The sequence below is a fragment of the Eremothecium cymbalariae genome, chromosome 5 (genome assembly GCF_000235365.1).
Source record: "Eremothecium cymbalariae DBVPG#7215 chromosome 5, complete sequence".
Taxonomy (NCBI): Eukaryota; Fungi; Ascomycota; class Saccharomycetes; order Saccharomycetales; family Saccharomycetaceae; genus Eremothecium; species Eremothecium cymbalariae.
Window position 1 is genome coordinate 60,036 of NC_016453.1, and position 17,917 is coordinate 77,952.

Consider the following 17,917-nt stretch of genomic DNA (forward strand, 5'->3'; position numbering starts at 1 on the left):
TTGCTCGTTCCGTTTGTCTAGAACGTTTTCTTACCAGCTTATAGATAATAGCAAGATAATTCGTATATTTCTAAGACGAGTTGAATCCACGCTTCACAATGTCCAACCCAGCGTCGCAGTCCACGATATCCTTACGGAGTGTAGTATCCAATTCAACCCAACAGTTAATGAATAAGAAGGTTTCAGAAGAAGATTCCCTTTACCATATTTGTCTTAATGTAAAGAAAAAACTCGAATGTTTACCGCAGTTGAAACCATACTTAAATCTAGCTTATGCTAGTGCAGAAGTGGCAAGTGATCGCCAGGCTCTGTTGTTATCTCAAATGGATCAGCAGGAGCAGCCGGAACAGCAGCCGCAAAGCCCGCAGAACCAAAGCTACAGCAGTATGATTTCTTCTTCTACGAGTACCGCTACACCTTCTGATTCGGAAGTAAGACCCAATTCGATTTCAAGCAGTACTATTGATGATTCGGAATATACTAATGCGTTTAATATGGAGGATACGGTTTTGACCTACTCCATGGGGATTCTTCCGATTTCGGTAGACTGTGATCCTGTAACACAATTGTCCAAGTTGTTTCAACAGGGGTCTCCTTTGTGCATCATATTCAATTCCGTAAAGCCCCATTGCAAACTTCCTGTTGTCTCTTCAGATGACTTAAAGATATGCAAGAAGTCTATCTACGATTTTATTATGGGGCTGAAGTTACACTTTGCGTTCAACGATGAGGAGCTATTCACTATTACAGATGTCTTCTCAAATTCCACCGATCAATTTATTAGGGTATTAGATGTGGTTATAGCGCTATTAAATTCAGCTCCTCAAATCTTCTTTAGATCCACACCTCAGAGTCCAGAGGAGATGTCTCAACCAAACACATATTTGTCTGACCACGACAAAATTGTTAAAGAATTTATTGAAACGGAGAGGAAATACGTTCATGATTTGGAATTGTTGAGTAAGTATAGGCAGCAGTTGCTGGAAAACCAAATTATATCATCTGAGGAGCTATATATGCTATTCCCAAATTTGAATGAAATTATAGACTTCCAAAGAAGATTCCTCGTTTCACTAGAAATTAACGGACAGGTTCCTGCGCAGAGACAAAGGATTGGTGCCTTATTCATGCATTCCAAACACTTTTTTAAACTTTATGAACCATGGTCTATCGGCCAAAATGCTGCTATCAACTTTATCTCATCCAGTTTTGACAAAATCCAGTCTCAGGATTTCGTGATCGGTAACAAGATGGAATTGCAGTCCTTCCTACTAAAGCCAGTCCAGAGGCTTTGCAGATACCCATTATTGTTGAAAGATCTACTGAAACTGTCAGTTAAATCGAAGGCCGATGTCAATATCAAAGAATTGCAAACCGCACTTGAAATCTCAAAGTCTATTGCGCGGAGTATCAATGAGAACCAACGACGTACGGAAAATCATGAAGTGGTGAAGAAATTGTACGATCGTGTGCTTAACTGGAAAGGTTACCGTATTGCAAAATTTGGAGAACTATTATATTTTGACAAGGTTAATATTTCTACGAACAACTCCAATGAACCTGAGAAGGAATTTGAGGTTTATCTATTTGAAAAAATTATTATATTGTTCAGCGAGGTAGTACAAAAGAAATCATCAACAAGAAGTTTAAAGATTAAGACAAATTCAGTGTCTTCTTCTACGCATGTGCCTGGTGTGAACTCCTCATCAAATAGTATAGCTTTAACTGGTGATTCGAAACTAGATCTAAGGGGACGCATTATGATTGTTAATTTAATTGAACTACTCCCTATTGACAACCATTCACTGAATATTACGTGGGAATCGGCGAAGGAGCAGGGGAATTTTATTCTTAAGTTTAGAAATGAGGAGACGAGAGATAATTGGATGTCATGTCTCCAAAACTTATTACGACAAATTCGTAGTGAATCTTACAAGTCTAATGCCACTGCCAGTACTGATAGGTCCTCTTTTTCATCCCCTTATAGCCATCCTCACTATAGCGGAGTTTCAGTGAATAGTTGTGCAGCCAGGCAGATTTCAGAAGTTATACCAAAGCAATTAAACCACCATCAATCGTTTGAACATGACTACAGGGCTATTTCTGAAAACTACAAGTATTCCATCCCAGAATCTATGTTGATGGTACGGGTATCATTCAACAGTGATTTCTACACTTTATTGGTATCAATGGAAGCTGACATTGATGAAGTACTAGTTATTCTAAAGAAGAAACTAGCCCATGCTGGATCCATTTGTAAGATAAAATACCAAGATGAGGACGGTGATTTCGTGATGCTAGAAAGCGAAGATGATTGGTCTGTTGTTAAGGATATGTTAAAAGAAAGCAAGGAACGCATGTTGAATGTTTGGGCGTTCATCTAGACTATTCAGAACACTGCAGGGGACTATTATATATTACTGATCGTTTGTTTATATATCTGTATATTCCATATTATAGGTGCATCTAGATTGCGGAATACAAATAATTATCCTGGTTTTTGAAGTCTGCAACCCCGTATATGCTAAAATGGATATAGCGAATAATACCAGAGTTATATGTATAAATTAGTGTTCATCTTTATATCTGCACAATGAAAACAGTCTAATACAATATTACAGAAAAATATAAATAAATAAATATTGAGGGAATAACCTCCGATAAAATATAATATGAAGGCATGATTTTATGAGTGTGAGCATGTAGTGTTAAGTTAAGGAGTATTTTGGGCCCTTAGCACCTTCAGGCACTTCCCAGTTGATATCTTGTGTTGGTGATTTAATATCGCAAGTTTTACAATGGATACAGTTTTGTGAGTTTATTTGGAATCTTAATTTTAATGGTGAATTCTCATCTTCTACATATTCATATACCCCAGCTGGACAAAACCGAGATTCGATGCCTTTCCATTTGGGATAAGACTTTTTGGTGAAATTTTTCATATCTTGATCAGGAACCCTGAGATGACATCTTTCATCTTCATCATGATAAGTTCCCGTCCTAGAAACAGATGTCATAATATCGAAAGATAATTTTCCATCTGGTTTTGGATATTCAATCTTATTATATTTGGAAGCTGGTTCGGTACATGTGGCATCCGACTGGTGATGATGGAAGGTCCATCCAACTTTTCCCTTCAATATATAAGAATCCAATCCAGAATAAAGAATACCACCATATCTGCTTAAACGTGTATTGAAAGACGGTCTGATGTTACGTACCCTCCATAATTCTTTGTAAACCCAGGAATTCTTAAAAGCTTTTTCGTAAGATTCTAAATTAATAATATTTTCAGCAGAATCATCCATACCTTGTTCTTCTAATTCAGACAGAGTTGGTAGGCTTGAAATAGCTTTAAATATTTCTTCTGCCGCTAACATTCCAGTTTTCATAGCGGTATGTGTGCCCTTGATTTTAGGGACATTCAGAAAACCAGCAGCAGCGCCAACCAAACAACCCCCAGGAAAGCACAACTTAGGGACAGACTGAATACCACCTTCATTCAAAGCGCGAGCAGCATATCCTATGCATTTACCTCCTCGTAGAACATTTGCATAATATGGGTGATGTTTCATCTTCTGAAATTCTTGGTATGGAGAGACCCATGGATTCTTATAGTCTAAGCCTACTATGAGACCTACAGTAACCAAACCATCACCGAAATGATATTGAAATCCACCACCGTACATATCAGTAGAAAGAGGATAGCCTAAAGTATGCGAAGCAAAGCCTTTTTTAAAATTTTCGGGCTTAACTTCCCAGACTTCTTTCAGACCCAAACCATAGGTTTGATTATCTCTTCCCTCGCGTAAGTTAAATTTCTTTATTAACTGTTTGGTTAAAGATCCATGACAACCTTCAGCAAATACTGTTTGCCTTGCACGGAATTCCATTCCTCTTTCAAAGGAATCCTTCGGTTTACCAGATTTTGAAATACCCATGTCTTTAGTAGCCACTCCAAGAACAGACTTTTCTTCATCAGAGTATATCACCTCAGATACTGCAATTCCGGAATAAACTTCAACGCCAAGCTCCTCAGCTTTTTCACTGAGCCAAGTTGTAACTTGTGATAGGGAAACTATAAAATTTTTCCCTTTGTTCACCATCTCAGGTGGTTCTGGAAGAGTAACGGCAAATTTGCCAAACAAATATTTGAATTCTTCTTCTTCGACCTTAGTAACCAGATCAGATGGTAAAGGAATACCACTTCCATCCTCATCGTAGAATTCGCTCTCGGGAAATAATTCTCTCAAGGCAGTTGGTTCTAGGATGGCACCAGAAACTATATGTGATCCAATTTCAGGACCTTTATCAAGCACAACGACTCTTAACTCACCTGAACCAGATAAATGATCTAGCTGTTTGAGTTTTATAGCGGTTACTAATCCTGATGGACCACCACCAACAATGCAAACATCGACCTTATCCCTAGCACGCTCGCTACGTAATAACGACAATTCATCCTGAGTCATTTCACTGATGGGAACTTCAACATTTTGAAAATGACATGATATAACAGAAAACTTACGAACTAAATTTGGTTTGTCTTGTATATGGCTGCCACGTTTTAGAGAAGGAACTGAAATAATGGAAGGCAGACGATCACCGCTGAGTGAGTAACCGGTAATCGTTCTGGGAAGCTTGAGAATCTTGGTTCGAACCAAACTTCTGCCGAGCATAAAGAAGAAGAATAACTGCCCAAACTTTAATTTATAACCCTTCTAGAGTGGCAGACGACGTTGGTATTCGTTTGCTTATCAAATGTGTTCTGTATTGTGCAGTTCAACAAGTTTGTCACTCAGATGATGCGCTTCAATTGTCATCGACAATTCCCAGCGCTGATTGGCCGCAATTTTCACCGTCAACGTGAACGTTCCAAATAATTATTATCCAACTTAAAACTATTCCCAAGATTATCATACAGAATACGCCCAGCACTAACCAGAACTGCGTATTAACGCTGAATTCACGTCGTAAATTACATATCTTTATTCATCTATATATCATTAGCAGTCCCGGTTTTTCTTCAGCAACAAGGTAACAAAAGAATATCTATATGGATGTACCAAGCTGTTAACACTGACGCTGTACAGACAATGCAAACTATTATTATTAAAAGTCCCAGAGAAGCATTAATAAAATGCCTCAATAAACACGAATATAAACCCTAAGTGAAAAATTAAGCGTGCAAATTATTACCCGTATTTAACACATCACACATTTCAGTCATTATTAAATTTCATCGTAGTGTTTTATCTCAATCGAACATTTCATCTAATTGATCAACAGTGACAGATTCTGGAGAATCTATTTCTTCAGCGAGAAAGCCATCTCTGATTGTTTTAATCCAAATATTTTGGTTTTGAGACTTCTGACTCATGTTTAATTTCACTGTGATTGGCGTCTGCGTAATAACAGCTCTATGAATGGCAGTAATAACAGTTGCTGCGCTTACATTGGATGAGGATGGTGTCGAAAATGAAGGAAAAGTGGGGGGTATAAAGCTAGAGGATGATGCACTGATTGTACTTGTAGCACTTACCATGCCTTTAGGTGTCGCTATTTTAGATAGTCTAGGTGCTGCTGCTGCTGCTGTAATATAGGCTTTTGAAGAATCTGCAGGCAATACGTTAGATTGTGTACTATTGGTTTTTGCTCCAGAAGTAATTCCTTTAGGCCAATTGTTAGTTTTAGCCTTTTTAAACGGCATAGATCTTGAAGTATCATCAGGAGCTATGGGCTTCATCCTTTTCATGTTCGGATTTTGAGAAACAGTGCAATTGTTAGGTGACACTATAGGCTGCTTGGTAGCTAATCCTAAAGACACTGGAGATGTTGCATATGGAATATTTAGTTCAGAATTACCATATATTCCATTCGAAAACCCGTTGTTATTAACACCCAAAGTACGCGCGAACGTGCCCACATTTTTAGCATCAACTAATGTGGAATTAAAATCTAGATTTTGCTGAGGCCGCTGTAGTTGGCTTGACTGTTGGGACTGCTGTTGCTGTGAAGATAAACTAGATGGTGTCATTTTTTTTTGCTTTGCACTTGGATTAGACTGCTGTTGTTTGGCCTTCTGTCGCGCTGAGGCAGCCTTTGCAAGCTGTTGGTATTCTGGAGCTAGGATACCTCTATAGACATACACCATTCTCCTGGGAGAAGCGTCTGACCATTCCCTAGATAAGGCATATTTTAATGCTTTTTCGCCTTTTTCAACTTTCTTTACGTAAGCGTTAAGCTTTGCCGACACTAGATTGGACAGTTTTGTAGAAAGCTTCGTTATATCAGGATGTATCTCAACTAAAAGATCGCAAATCTGCTTCACAGTCATTCCCTGCTGTTGAGAATCTTGCTCCCATAAGATGAGAAATACAGCGTGCAAGACCTCATCATCCAGCGGTGGCTCGGTATTCTCAGGTCTTGGTCTCTCACCAGTAACAGGGACCATCTTAGAAATAGCACCTGAAGAGGAGCTGGATGTCAAAGATCCGGATGACATGCTCTTTTTCTTAGTGGAGGGGGAACCTGAGTCCGCAGCTGAGTTTGGTGATTGCGAGTCTGATTCATCATCAATTGAAGAACCTGGAGGGCTGTTACTAGAGTCACTGCCATTTACCATCTCATTCTCTTCTGTTTCTGCCATATAACCGGCATGGAATATTGGAGACTTTGAATTCTGAATAACCTCACTCTCCACAATCGGTATATTCACTAGTTTAGAGTCTGTCAAAGCCATTGCGAATAGCTTCTAAGGTATTAGAGGTAAGACCAAGTCGAAAGAATTGGAACAGTTAATTAAAACCTCCAAATATCGGGTGCCGCTCTTAAAAATTTTGAAAATTAACCTGCAATCAGGAGTGGAAGACCTGTATACAAAGAATTAACTTTCTGGAAACCAATTTATTCTCAAAAATAAAAAAAAGTTAGCAGGACTAATATCACTATCTAGATTTAGTCCTGGGCCAATTTTCTAATGGAATTCTGACAACTGTATAAAAAAACAGCTGACTGACACCTTTGTAATATACCAGCTATAGGTAGTTCTCACAAAGAGTTCAATTCTAAGAAACAGGAAATACCAAAAATTGGTTAACGGCAAATAAAGATGGTTTTTTTTGTTTTTATTTTTATGTTCTCGAAAAAAAGATACCAAGGTAAAACTTCCCTCGATAACTGCTAGTTTTCTCTTCGTAGACACCTCTGAAAGTTGCGTTTATCCGCCGATCCGGTAGTATTAAGCAACAATTAGATAGTAACGTAATTAAACTGTATGTATTATATATATCACTAATTTGTTGTGATTGGGCAGCATCTTCCCCTGTCCATGAATGAACATCACATATCGCAGGGAAAAGTTAACAAGAATGGCAAAGTTGCGATGGCCGCGTGCGATAGCGATGCTGGTCCGGAGTTGAAAGTTGTTGTACGGTCGTTTCTTAGAATAGTGAAATAAACCCACACATTATCTCACATACAAAGTTGCTGATATTCTCTGTTCGTAATGGCTACCTAGAATTAAGAACTACACCAGCCCCAATTACTTAGCAGCGTGCCATATATTTCCAATTGGAATCGCTGCTACTATTTGGAACACCACATAACTTTTGTGATAGCTAACATGTATTTAACGCTAAATCATTGTTTCTACTGCGGTGGTACTGGTACTGGATTAGGAGAATTGGTGGCGCTTTTACTACGCTGCTGAAGATGGTTGAGCACGTAACTTAATGGTTCAAGTAATATCTGTATATAGATAGTTCTTGTGTTAGAAAGATAATTACCGAATTGCAGCTGTCATACAAACAAACCCACGCATCTCATACACTTTTAACGCTGAGCCCAACTGGCTTTTTTTAACTGGAGAGGAAAGGATGTTACTTACCTATTTAGGAAGGACACAGTCACTACATAAAATTACTTGCGGGTCCCTGAGCAGGTACATCATGGAGATGATTGCTACGGTAATAATGCAAGGAGGCTTTTGTGCGTTCATAGTCCAAGGGCCAATATTTATCCTTAAGAGGGTAAGGGGTGTCTATAGATGGACCATTCGGTGGTATAAACCAGTAATTTGCAGCAACGTGGAAGTTATTTTTGTTGCTACCAAAAGAGGTAACCTCATGGAACCAGCCAGCGGGCAACCAAAGCATTTCTCCTGGGCGTAAGTTAACAGTAATCCTGTTTGCCTTGCTGAAGAGCGGCCAACGCCTTTCAATTTCTTGCTTTACATCATTTTGAAGTTTTAGGTCCTTCATCTCATTCACATGAACGGCAGCAACGGGGATGTGAGAGAAGTGAGGGGGGTCTACATTTTCAGTCACCTTCGGCTCTTCTTCATCTTTATCAACAATAGCTTGAAGTTGTTCTTTTTCTGTTGGTGACAAGGAATCTGCTTCCATTTTTAGTCTATGTGCAGCAACTTCTGCTACAATGGCGCCATCTTCCCGTAGTTCTCTCCACAATGGGGCATTCTCATTCCGTTGGTAATTAATGATACCTGTTTTCAAAACAGAGCAGACATCACCCTTGGTGTACATTTTGATTGCGTCAGCTGGGGAAAAAAGTGTGAAGCATTTATGACCCTCAATTGGGATGTATAGATTGTCTGCGTGATCGTGGTGAAGTCCGGAAGAAGTACCACCGCTAGGGAGATGACTGCCGAACCCAAGCCGTGGATCTGAGGGGTTATATTTCTCCATAGTAACATGATTTTCCACAGAAGGGGAAATGCGTCCAACCCACAAGTTGATTTGTTGAGGCAAGAGATAGGGTAGAAATTCCGGTACCGGCGGGGGCAAGCTGTGAATCACAGATGTTAGCGGCGCCTGATAGAGCTCCCTGACACGCTGATTTGCCTCTTCCACGTGAAGTGGGCCTGTAGAGAGTTGTGCAATTGGTTCTTCTGTTGAGAAAAGGGCATCGTAATCATCTTTTATGCCATCAATATCATCTGTATCGCTACTGGCGTCATCGTCGCCACCGTCGCCACCGTCGCCTTCTCCACTAATATTTTCAATAGCAGTGATGAAAGTCTCACTGTTATCCCCCTCATTATCTGTGTCATCAGGATTGGCTTCAATTTCAGTGCCTTCGGCGTCTGCTCTACTACATTTGGAAGCCACAGAAAAATCACTCTCATCTTCCTCAGATTCCTGTTCTAGATCATCTTCAATGTATTGTGTAGTGAGGTAAAGTTCATTATCTCCTCCACTTAGCCGTTCTATAAATTCCTTCAATGTCATCTTTAACCGCTTTTTCCCACTGCCAAAACCACCATCTACTTTTTGCTCAACTTGTAACAGCTGCTCTCCAGAAAGCGTCTCTAAAAGTGTGCCACTACTTAACTTTTGCCAGTCGTACCCCCTATTGTTCCGTATTCTGATCTTACAAGGCTTGCGCCCAACAACATACGACTTGTGAAAATTTAGCATTTCTTGTTCGCTTAAAGGTTCGTCTATCTCGTCTATCTCTGTTTCCCGCTCTTCTGGAACATAACCTTCGTATCCACCAACAATCTTTGCATCGATGTCGACGGATCTCTTATTCCTAGAAGTCTCCTCTTCTATTTCTATAACTCTTTTTGGCATTTATCACTTAAGAAATTTTTGTTGAGGCAACCTGTCCACCTATCTGTTCGATTGTGCTAACGCAATAATAAATGGATCAAAGTATCTTTAATATTTTGTCCTCGAGGCACAAGTACCAGATTTCAAAACTCACTTTTCACGTATATCTGACTTTTTTGAAGGACATGCTTACAACGTATATAATGAGTTAAACGGCGAAGCGACTTGCATAATTTGATTTTTCCAAAAAAGGAAATTTCTCCATTGTTTTCTTGACACCCACTGCAGCGATTGTTTCCATAACCATGCGCATGTTCCCCTTGTTCCTTTAAAACGGTGCTGGTTTACGCTTCCCTTTACAGCAATCACGAAAATCACGAAAATCACAAAAGTGCCTCGAGGAACAATTGAAGAAGGCAAATAACGATTTTGATGGTACAAAAATAACAAACCTACAAAACAAAATTTGTAGGCATTTTTTTAAAAAGTTGTTAGGCTTCTGCAGTAAACTTGATTTGGTTTGGTTTACCTAACCGCCAGAAATCCTCTCTTTCGATATTGAGATCTTACCACTTGGTATCTCTGAAATTTTTATTTCAAAGGGCGGTGACGACGGCGGCGGCGGCCGCCGCCGCGTTTAGGAAGACAGTGGAGACTACAATTCGGAAACAAAGTTAATGAATACAGAGATGAACAACAATAATGTGGTTGCAACGGCTGCTAACTCCCGAAGTTGCGTTCCAAGCGCTCGATTGTTGCGCTTTCAAGATGGCTGATTGCGAATACTATGAATAAAAAACAATTAAAGAATAGGGATAAACTGGTAAAAAAAAGGGTTAAAGTGCTTCAGGATTCAAAAAAAATTATGATCCCAGTTATCTCCGTTATGCAGTTGCTGGTTAGTTTATTTAACTACAGCCTAGTGGCAAACTGACACGCTATCGGGAAATAAAGTGGCAAGGAGAACAAGAAGAATGTACCGCTTGTTGTACTTGAAGGATATTATTAATTATAACAATAAAAGTCTACTACTTTTCGGCGTGAGAAATGTTGTGAGGTGTGGATGAATATTGTTAACTCAAAACTGAGTTTGTATGTATTCGCTGGAGTGGTTATGATTATTTACTTAAATTGGTCGTGAGGGCCGAGTAAAAAGATACAAGGCGTGACAATGTAGTAGATAGACAATAGGATCTTTTTAGTGAAACGAAATCCGCAACAGGGTAAGGAGAAGTCGTAGATATTAGTAGCAGATGGAAAGTGTGGGCATTCTTTACCTTGATAATACGAAAGCAGAAGCAGAAGCAAAAGCAGCGATGGCCACAGTAGCAGTTTTTTTTCCTGAAGCAAGTAGAAAATGGCAACACTAGCGTAATCTCTTCACCATAACTTGATCCATATCGAAGAAGTCTATATCTAATACTGAGGTACTTCTTTTGGTGTGAGTTGTTACCTGTAGTTGCGAATGGGAATTTTGGTTCTGGATCGGAGGTGTTCTCTGCTGGGGTTGCACAGGGCCCTTTATCTTTTGAATGGCAGCGGAGGTTATCTCCGGTGTAGATGATGTTTCCGAAATCAACTTTGAGCAAGGAAGAACCGCAGCAACAGCAGACGTATTAGGTGTAGTAGGCGTTGGAGGTACAAAATTCTTAACTGCCGGTAGTTGGAAGTGGTTATTGTTAGGAGATGTGTACCCCAATGGTGTAACTCCCCGTCTCTTTGCTATTTCTTCCTTACAGTTGACGTTCGATTCATATGTTGCGGTGAGAGAGGGTGATCTTAAGTGAGGCAAACAGTCTTCTGTGGAGCGCTTTTCTTCCTCAGTTATCCTGCTGTAGTAAGCAAACAGACAATGCATGATAGGATTAGTTTGAATACTGCCGTCTTTGGTGGAATATTTTAGGTTAAAGCTCGACGGAAACCGTTCTTCAGACTCAAGCTGTTCAAGCCACTGATGGCAATTATGATGAGATTTGGATCACTGGTGCACTGGTTGTAGTGTTGGAATTCGCCAAGATTTTCAAGTCTTAAGGCGCAAGTAATAATCGTAACACTGGCGAGAGCAATTGCACTTGAATTGTAGTTATAATTTAGATTTGGATCAAAACAAGACAATTCACATAAAATCATGGCCCCATACTTGAGATCATTGAGGTTCAAGCTTCTGAAATTGAGCTTCGCTATCTTAGTCTTCAGAAGAATATCCACAAAGGAATCATGAGTAGGTGCCGAACAAACAGACCAGTTTAAACTCTTTAGGATGTGTAGCTCCATTTCCTTAAACTGCTGCTTCGTATACTGGTGGCAACAAAGATTTTGCAGGCTAGGAATACGAGGCTTCTTGTCGGCAAACTTAGAAGCTAACCACAATGCAGTGAGGCCAAGCAACTGATAAGTTGGCGACTTAACAATTATCTTGGAACAGTAACGATCCATGATATTGTAACATAAAAAGAGGGTGGACGAGGAAAGACCTAGTCGAGTATGACAACACATTATAAAATCAAAGATCAGCGTGCGCATCTGCACAGTAAGTTCAGGCTGTGACTGGAAACTAGTCCATGATGACCTAGTCTTGTTTTCCAATTCAATCAGGTGCTTCAATATGTCGATGTTATATTCTTGGCAGACTGTCTGATGGGCAACCATTTCCATATGGATCAGTCGCGGATGTAAAGCCTTGGTATTCCAAACTGACCTTCTAATTGATGCTAGCTGCAACAATGACTGCTTCTCAATCGATGTGCTTGTACAGTTCATGATTTAATTGTGTTATGCAGAGGATTCGGAGGAAATAAATTGATATGAACAGACCAGCTGGCAATGAAAATGATGATATTGATGATTATTATTAATTCGTTTAATGCAAAGGGTTAGTGCGTTGCTAGAAAACAGGCTTGGTAAACTTTGAACAGATAAAAAGGGATGCTCACCAGAATATTGTGCTAATAAGCACCTCGAGTTGCAGAAAGACCAAAAAATCGAAAAATAACAAGAGCCCTCCTTGATTTTTCAGTAATGTATCTTTCCTGTACCAACAACGTAACGATGTCAAGTCTCGACCCCTTTACCTTCCAAGCAGCTGGCTGTTAGATCTAAGCAGGCGAGAGCCGATTGGTTCAAACCGGTGTTTGCAAAGCGGAGGCAAACGTTTGCAGTTCGTTGGGATGTGTGCGCGGGTGAGGGGGGGCAGCAGCAGATCTTCAGGAAGCGTTTCAGATGTATGGATCACCAACTGACCGGCGTGAGTGTGTGTGTGGACACAGATTCTCCAAAGATGTGCAGCAGCTTATAATCTCCTTATTCCTCGTTCCCGCAAAATAAAACGGCGAGAGTATGTCGAGGACTAAAGGACAAGTGCTTATATTATTAGGTGTATGTGTGTGGTGAGGGGCTGTAAGTAGTGCTCAAGAGAAACAGTATATGAGAGTTAGACGGGGACAGTGGTTAACAACGAAGGCGTTCAATCGAGATGGTGGTGGTTGATGGCGGCAGACCAGAAGGAGAGGGGCGCGAGATCCGGCGTGAGGAAGTAATGCTTCTTGATAATTCGTTGTAACAACCAATGTGTCAAAGAAGATTGAAACAGACTGAAACTTGAAGAAATGCTAATACTTATATAAATGAATTAGAATTTATAAAAGAAAAGAAAAGATCTATGTTGAAAGGACATGACATGACATTCCACGACAGGAGATAAGGTTTTTTACCATAAATACACGTATTATACTCATTATACAGCTACTGGTGTAAACGTTAGAATGTTATATAGCAACTTCACCAATGCAACCGCTAGGCTGCCTGTCTGTTTGCTCAATTACGGCAAAGGGACGATGGCGAAGGAGGGGGTAGCATTAGGCCTATCAGGGCGCCTACCTCCAATTCTATTACTGTCTGAGCCGGACCGGGGCCACCTTTGGATTCTTTGGGGGGTAATAAAGGGAGTTAGAGACAACCAGAAGCTGCAGCTGCGTGTTCCCACTCATGCGCACGCTCGGTAAAACTGTCATATTGAGCAATTCTGCTGTGCCCTAATTTTTCAAGTGCAGATAGATATTGAAAAAGCAAGCTGAAACAAAGACCAAGAACAAGCCGAATGGTGATCCCCTTCCTCCATAAGAGGTGGATCGGGGCTGCCTCCACCTGGACAGCTTAGCTACGAGACGGATCTTGGATATATAGCCCCAAAAGCATTAGTAGGCTACATATTAGTACTTAAAGATCATAAAACTAAAATTAGTGCGGTAAGAACAGGCACCGAAGTATTTCTGAACAGAGAGCACAAGAATCTAGCAACGCCCACGCACAGTCCTCCCAGGTCCCTTAAGGCGGAAAGTAAGAGAGAGTGTGTGTTGTGTGTCTGGACTTCATAACAAAGGGCATTAGCAGCAGCAACTTAAACTGTATATAGCAGTGTCCGTATGTATGTAGTACGTATTATTGCCCCACCGAGAAGGAATGTACGTCGGCAAGGCAGGTAGGGAAAGCAAAGCAAACAGCTGCTGCTTTGGGCAGGCTGCAAAGCGCTTAGATGGTCCAGTTTTGGAGGGATATAATTAGGGACAATGACATATACCCACAGCTTACTAAGATGGATAGATACCAACCAACTTCGTTAGTAGAAAATAGGAGGGAAAGGATCAGATCCTTGGTCGGTAAGTAGCAGCCCGCACCGGCATTTATCAACCTTACGAAACCATACCCAATTGGGGCTACGTTGTTAAGAAGAAATCAAATCAAGGCAGCTTGGCAGTGTGGGGCACCTAAGACCTGGCAAAAAGCCTCCCTCGTTTTACCAGAAAAGGTAAAAAGTATGGATGCCAACAGAGGGCAATACCGACCGCATCAGTAATTAAAAATGAAAATTCCCAATATCTTTGTGGTGTTTCCTATGGCGATGCGAATGCGGTGCTTATGTGTTAGCCTTCTTTTGGAATGCAGACACACTTACGCTCGCAAACCAGTTAACACACAAATTACGCATATATTTTACGATTACATCAGTGCATTGAACTGCCCAATGCACTGACACAGGTTTATTCAGACAGCTCAAGAAAAGGCAAACACTTAATGCGTCTTGTTACTTATATGATGGCGAAGAAAAGGGAGGAGTAGCCAATTAAAAGATGTGCTCTGAAACCAAGATCTGAAAAGTTTTTATTTTTGTGTTCATTTTCGTTTTTCATATTTTTACAGCTTTTTAAGTTTTTTCCCGCCTAGAACTGGCGTAATAATAGCCTTAATTTAGAGCCTTCCTTTAGTTTTACCAAGTTTTACCCCCCAACTTCTTCCCTGCAGAGATAGTTTTGTAGGTAGTGGTACGGTGGTCGCAAAAGGGCCGTTATATACGTCAAAATGTGTCATTAGTACCGGTACTAATAGCCGTGGGAAGGAGTGATTTGTTTGGACAAACGTTTGTATGGGTAGTATCTTGGAACGATGTAGGTGGTGACTTTCGTATATAATTTCAGGTCAGGGACATTGGCAAGCCACCTTTTGGTGCTCAACAGCTTAATTAAGAGAAGTGCCTGGCACGCTGGAAGTAGGCAATGTTCTTAGTGGAAGTTGTCTCGGTGGTCTTCTTTATATGGAGCTGTGGGGGGTTGTGTGTTAGACATTGGTATGTCACGTGATGCAGATGGTGATAGCGGTTTTGAGGATTTCTAAAATTTTCGCAGGCTCAAACTGAAAAATTGGACTTTGGTTGGAAAGAAAGCGACACCAGGCTTGAGAAGTTTTCAAAAGTGTAAACAAGTGGCATTATAAGGCAGATCCAACCGTCATTCAAGGTAAGTTGTATTTGCGAGGATGATTGGTTCTAGATTAGCCAATGCGCAGGTGCTACGTGTATGGCAGCGTTGGCAGTCAATGACAGCAGGTCAGGTTGCATCAAGATCCGGGTTGGTTCAGTTGAAAGATTTATTGGCGAACGAATGCAAGAACAATACTGATGCGGGACTTATTTTCAAAAGTTTTCGTGAGCAACTTGAAGACATGATAGAGTCCAAGGTGGTAGGTAATGTGAGTTTGTCTAGGTCTAACGATCTGACTGCAGAGCTTAATGTATTGCTCCACAAAACCCAGAAGGAATTGAATGGGGATCAGGGCAGTATGAAAGTTCTTCCACCTTCCCCTTATGAGATTCTGAATGTGCTTATTAATTACAAATTGGCGCGGCATAGCCATTTTGAGCTGGTTATGAAGAATCTCCTTCTGGAGAATCAACCGAAGGAAGTGCTTGGTGTGTGGATTAATTACCTGGAATCTGGAATTGTTACATCACGTACGAATGTGAAGCAATTCCAATATCAAATTATCTCTTCATATGTGTTGTTGGCGTACCTGTTGGTGGAGCCAACTGTTAATGTAGATGTCCTTTTGCAATTATTGAGGCTGGGGGATGGGGAATACAAGGAACTTCCGCTAGATCATGCCGATAAACTTACTCAGCAACTAAGCCTACCCCCTGATGCGCAGGATGTAATTCAAAAAAACCTGGACTTGCTTATAAAGCAGATCATGGTGGATCACAAATCATATTTTTTAAACGAAATGTTGCCAAACATTCAAAAAGTTGGTACAGTGCTAAATTTGTATGAAAAGTACCTCTCTTTGGGGACCCAGTTGGATTACGAGATTGTATCAGGCTTCCTGGTGCGCCTAGCTAAGTTAGGAAAACCTATGCGGGCTATAAGTTACTTCAATGAGCTCACCAAAATCTCTTCTACGGATGTAGCCTTACCATTGAAAAACAGTTTGTTACTTGTAGTTTCGTGCATGTTTAGTCCGCCCCATCAATGGGAAATCAAGTCGCAGAGAATTGAAGCTATTTGGAATTCCTATATTAAAACGGATTCTGTGGTTGATATTTCTTCGTATAAGGCCTTATTAGAAGCATTGATTAACATTGGTAATATTCAAAAACTTAAGAAAGTTTGGGAGTTTGATATCCCAGAAGAACTAAAAAATGATCTGGACTTACAACAACTACATTTACTTGGTCTTGCGAAGGATAAGAAGACTACGTTTCTTTATTTGAAAAAGGTCTTGCCTGAACGGATCACATCATTGGAGTTGGTGAATGAATTGTTATTGAAAATCATTAAATGTGAAGAACCTATATCCGAGTTTGATTCTTTTTACGGTCGTGTATTCAAGGGGAAGGATTCTCTTAAACCAAACAACATTACATTGGCGATCCAGATGTATGCCAATTACAAGAATGCCTCTGATCATAGTAAATTCAGCTATTTTGAAGTCGTGAAAATACCAAGACAATTTCAGCAACAGGTCGTGGAGGCATTTTTAGAAATTTGCTCAGAACTTGAGCCCATCAGACATTTGTATAATGAAGTTAAGAATAGCAATTACTCTGCTCGCTGTATTGGAAAGTTTATTGAAGCTGAGTTTGCTTACGGCAGCTGGGAACATGCTGAAACAATATTCAAAGAATTTGTCACTAGTACGAAGAAAAAACTTTGATCAACAAGGATGTCTTAGATCCAATTTTTGATGGTTTTTCCAACATGATGCAGAAGCTAAATGATCCAAAAGTTTTAGCAAAGTTAAGGACCTACTGGCTGGTCTTCCAAAACGTTCATCATGAAATTAGTTTTCATTCTATGGCAAAATTGGTACGTGCGATATCGGAGCTTGTAAAACAGAAAACTAACTTTCTGGACGATGATCTCAAGTTTATTAACAATTCGATATTCCCTGAGTTGGTTAAGATGAAAATTGAGAAGAACTTTGTTATCGATGCTGAAATTTTGAAACATTTAAAGTTGGATGCTAAGCTAGTTTTACCCAATGAACTGTTGTAAATTGGATGGCTTTGATGTAATGTGTACGTCTAAGCTAGTCATGTATATAGATGCACGTCCTATTTGCTAGCCCGACCTACGCGATGATATCATTTTTCAAGGAGCTGATGGGCGAAGCGATCTACAATGATACCTTCCTTGCACTGAAGTTCCCGGGCTGCAGCAATTGTCATAAGGCAACATTCTGTCTTTTGTAGGGGTTCCTAATTTATCTCAAGAGCATTTATGAAACGCCTCACTTATATATACCACGTAGTTACACTTAGTCTTAAATATTTAAATCGATCGTGGTATTTCCTGGGAATTCAAGATCTACGCATGTTATTTTCAGCGGCACAAGGGCAGAATAGCCAAGTGTATGCTCAATTAAGATAATAGATATATGTGAACAAATTATATACAATGTTAGGGAATAATAAACGTGGTATGATCCCTCATTAAAAGCAAACAAGGGTTGCAATATTGGTAGGTATAAAACTAAACCAGCATATTCCGCAGAGAGTCTTTTGGACTCCGTGATTA

At 40.2% G+C, this 17,917-nt stretch overlaps 4 protein-coding genes and 2 further genes across 4 annotated transcripts; 2 read left to right on the forward strand and 4 right to left on the reverse strand.

The window, feature by feature from the left end:
* Positions 1–98: 98 nt before the first annotated feature.
* CDC24 (Rho family guanine nucleotide exchange factor CDC24) lies at positions 99–2,384 on the forward strand (the record flags this gene model as incomplete). The annotated part of the gene is made up of 1 exon (XM_003646600.1): positions 99–2,384. The coding sequence occupies one exon, from the start codon at positions 99–101 to the stop codon at positions 2,382–2,384; it is 2,286 nt and encodes a 761-aa protein (XP_003646648.1).
* Positions 2,385–2,708: 324 nt separating this feature from the next.
* On the reverse strand, positions 2,709–4,679 carry CIR2 (electron-transferring-flavoprotein dehydrogenase; the record flags this gene model as incomplete). The annotated part of the gene is made up of 1 exon (XM_003646601.1): positions 2,709–4,679. The coding sequence occupies one exon, from the start codon at positions 4,677–4,679 to the stop codon at positions 2,709–2,711; it is 1,971 nt and encodes a 656-aa protein (XP_003646649.1).
* Positions 4,680–5,257: 578 nt separating this feature from the next.
* On the reverse strand, positions 5,258–6,742 carry GDS1 (Gds1p; the record flags this gene model as incomplete). Its single annotated transcript, XM_003646602.1, has 1 exon — positions 5,258–6,742. The coding sequence occupies one exon, from the start codon at positions 6,740–6,742 to the stop codon at positions 5,258–5,260; it is 1,485 nt and encodes a 494-aa protein (XP_003646650.1).
* Positions 6,743–7,910: 1,168 nt separating this feature from the next.
* On the reverse strand, positions 7,911–9,593 carry Ecym_5034 (uncharacterized protein; the record flags this gene model as incomplete). The annotated part of the gene is made up of 1 exon (XM_003646603.1): positions 7,911–9,593. The coding sequence occupies one exon, from the start codon at positions 9,591–9,593 to the stop codon at positions 7,911–7,913; it is 1,683 nt and encodes a 560-aa protein (XP_003646651.1).
* A 1,345-nt stretch (positions 9,594–10,938) lies between these two features.
* On the reverse strand, positions 10,939–12,332 carry Ecym_5035 (the record flags this gene model as incomplete).
* A 3,048-nt stretch (positions 12,333–15,380) lies between these two features.
* Ecym_5036 lies at positions 15,381–17,395 on the forward strand (the record flags this gene model as incomplete).
* Positions 17,396–17,917: the final 522 nt, after the last annotated feature.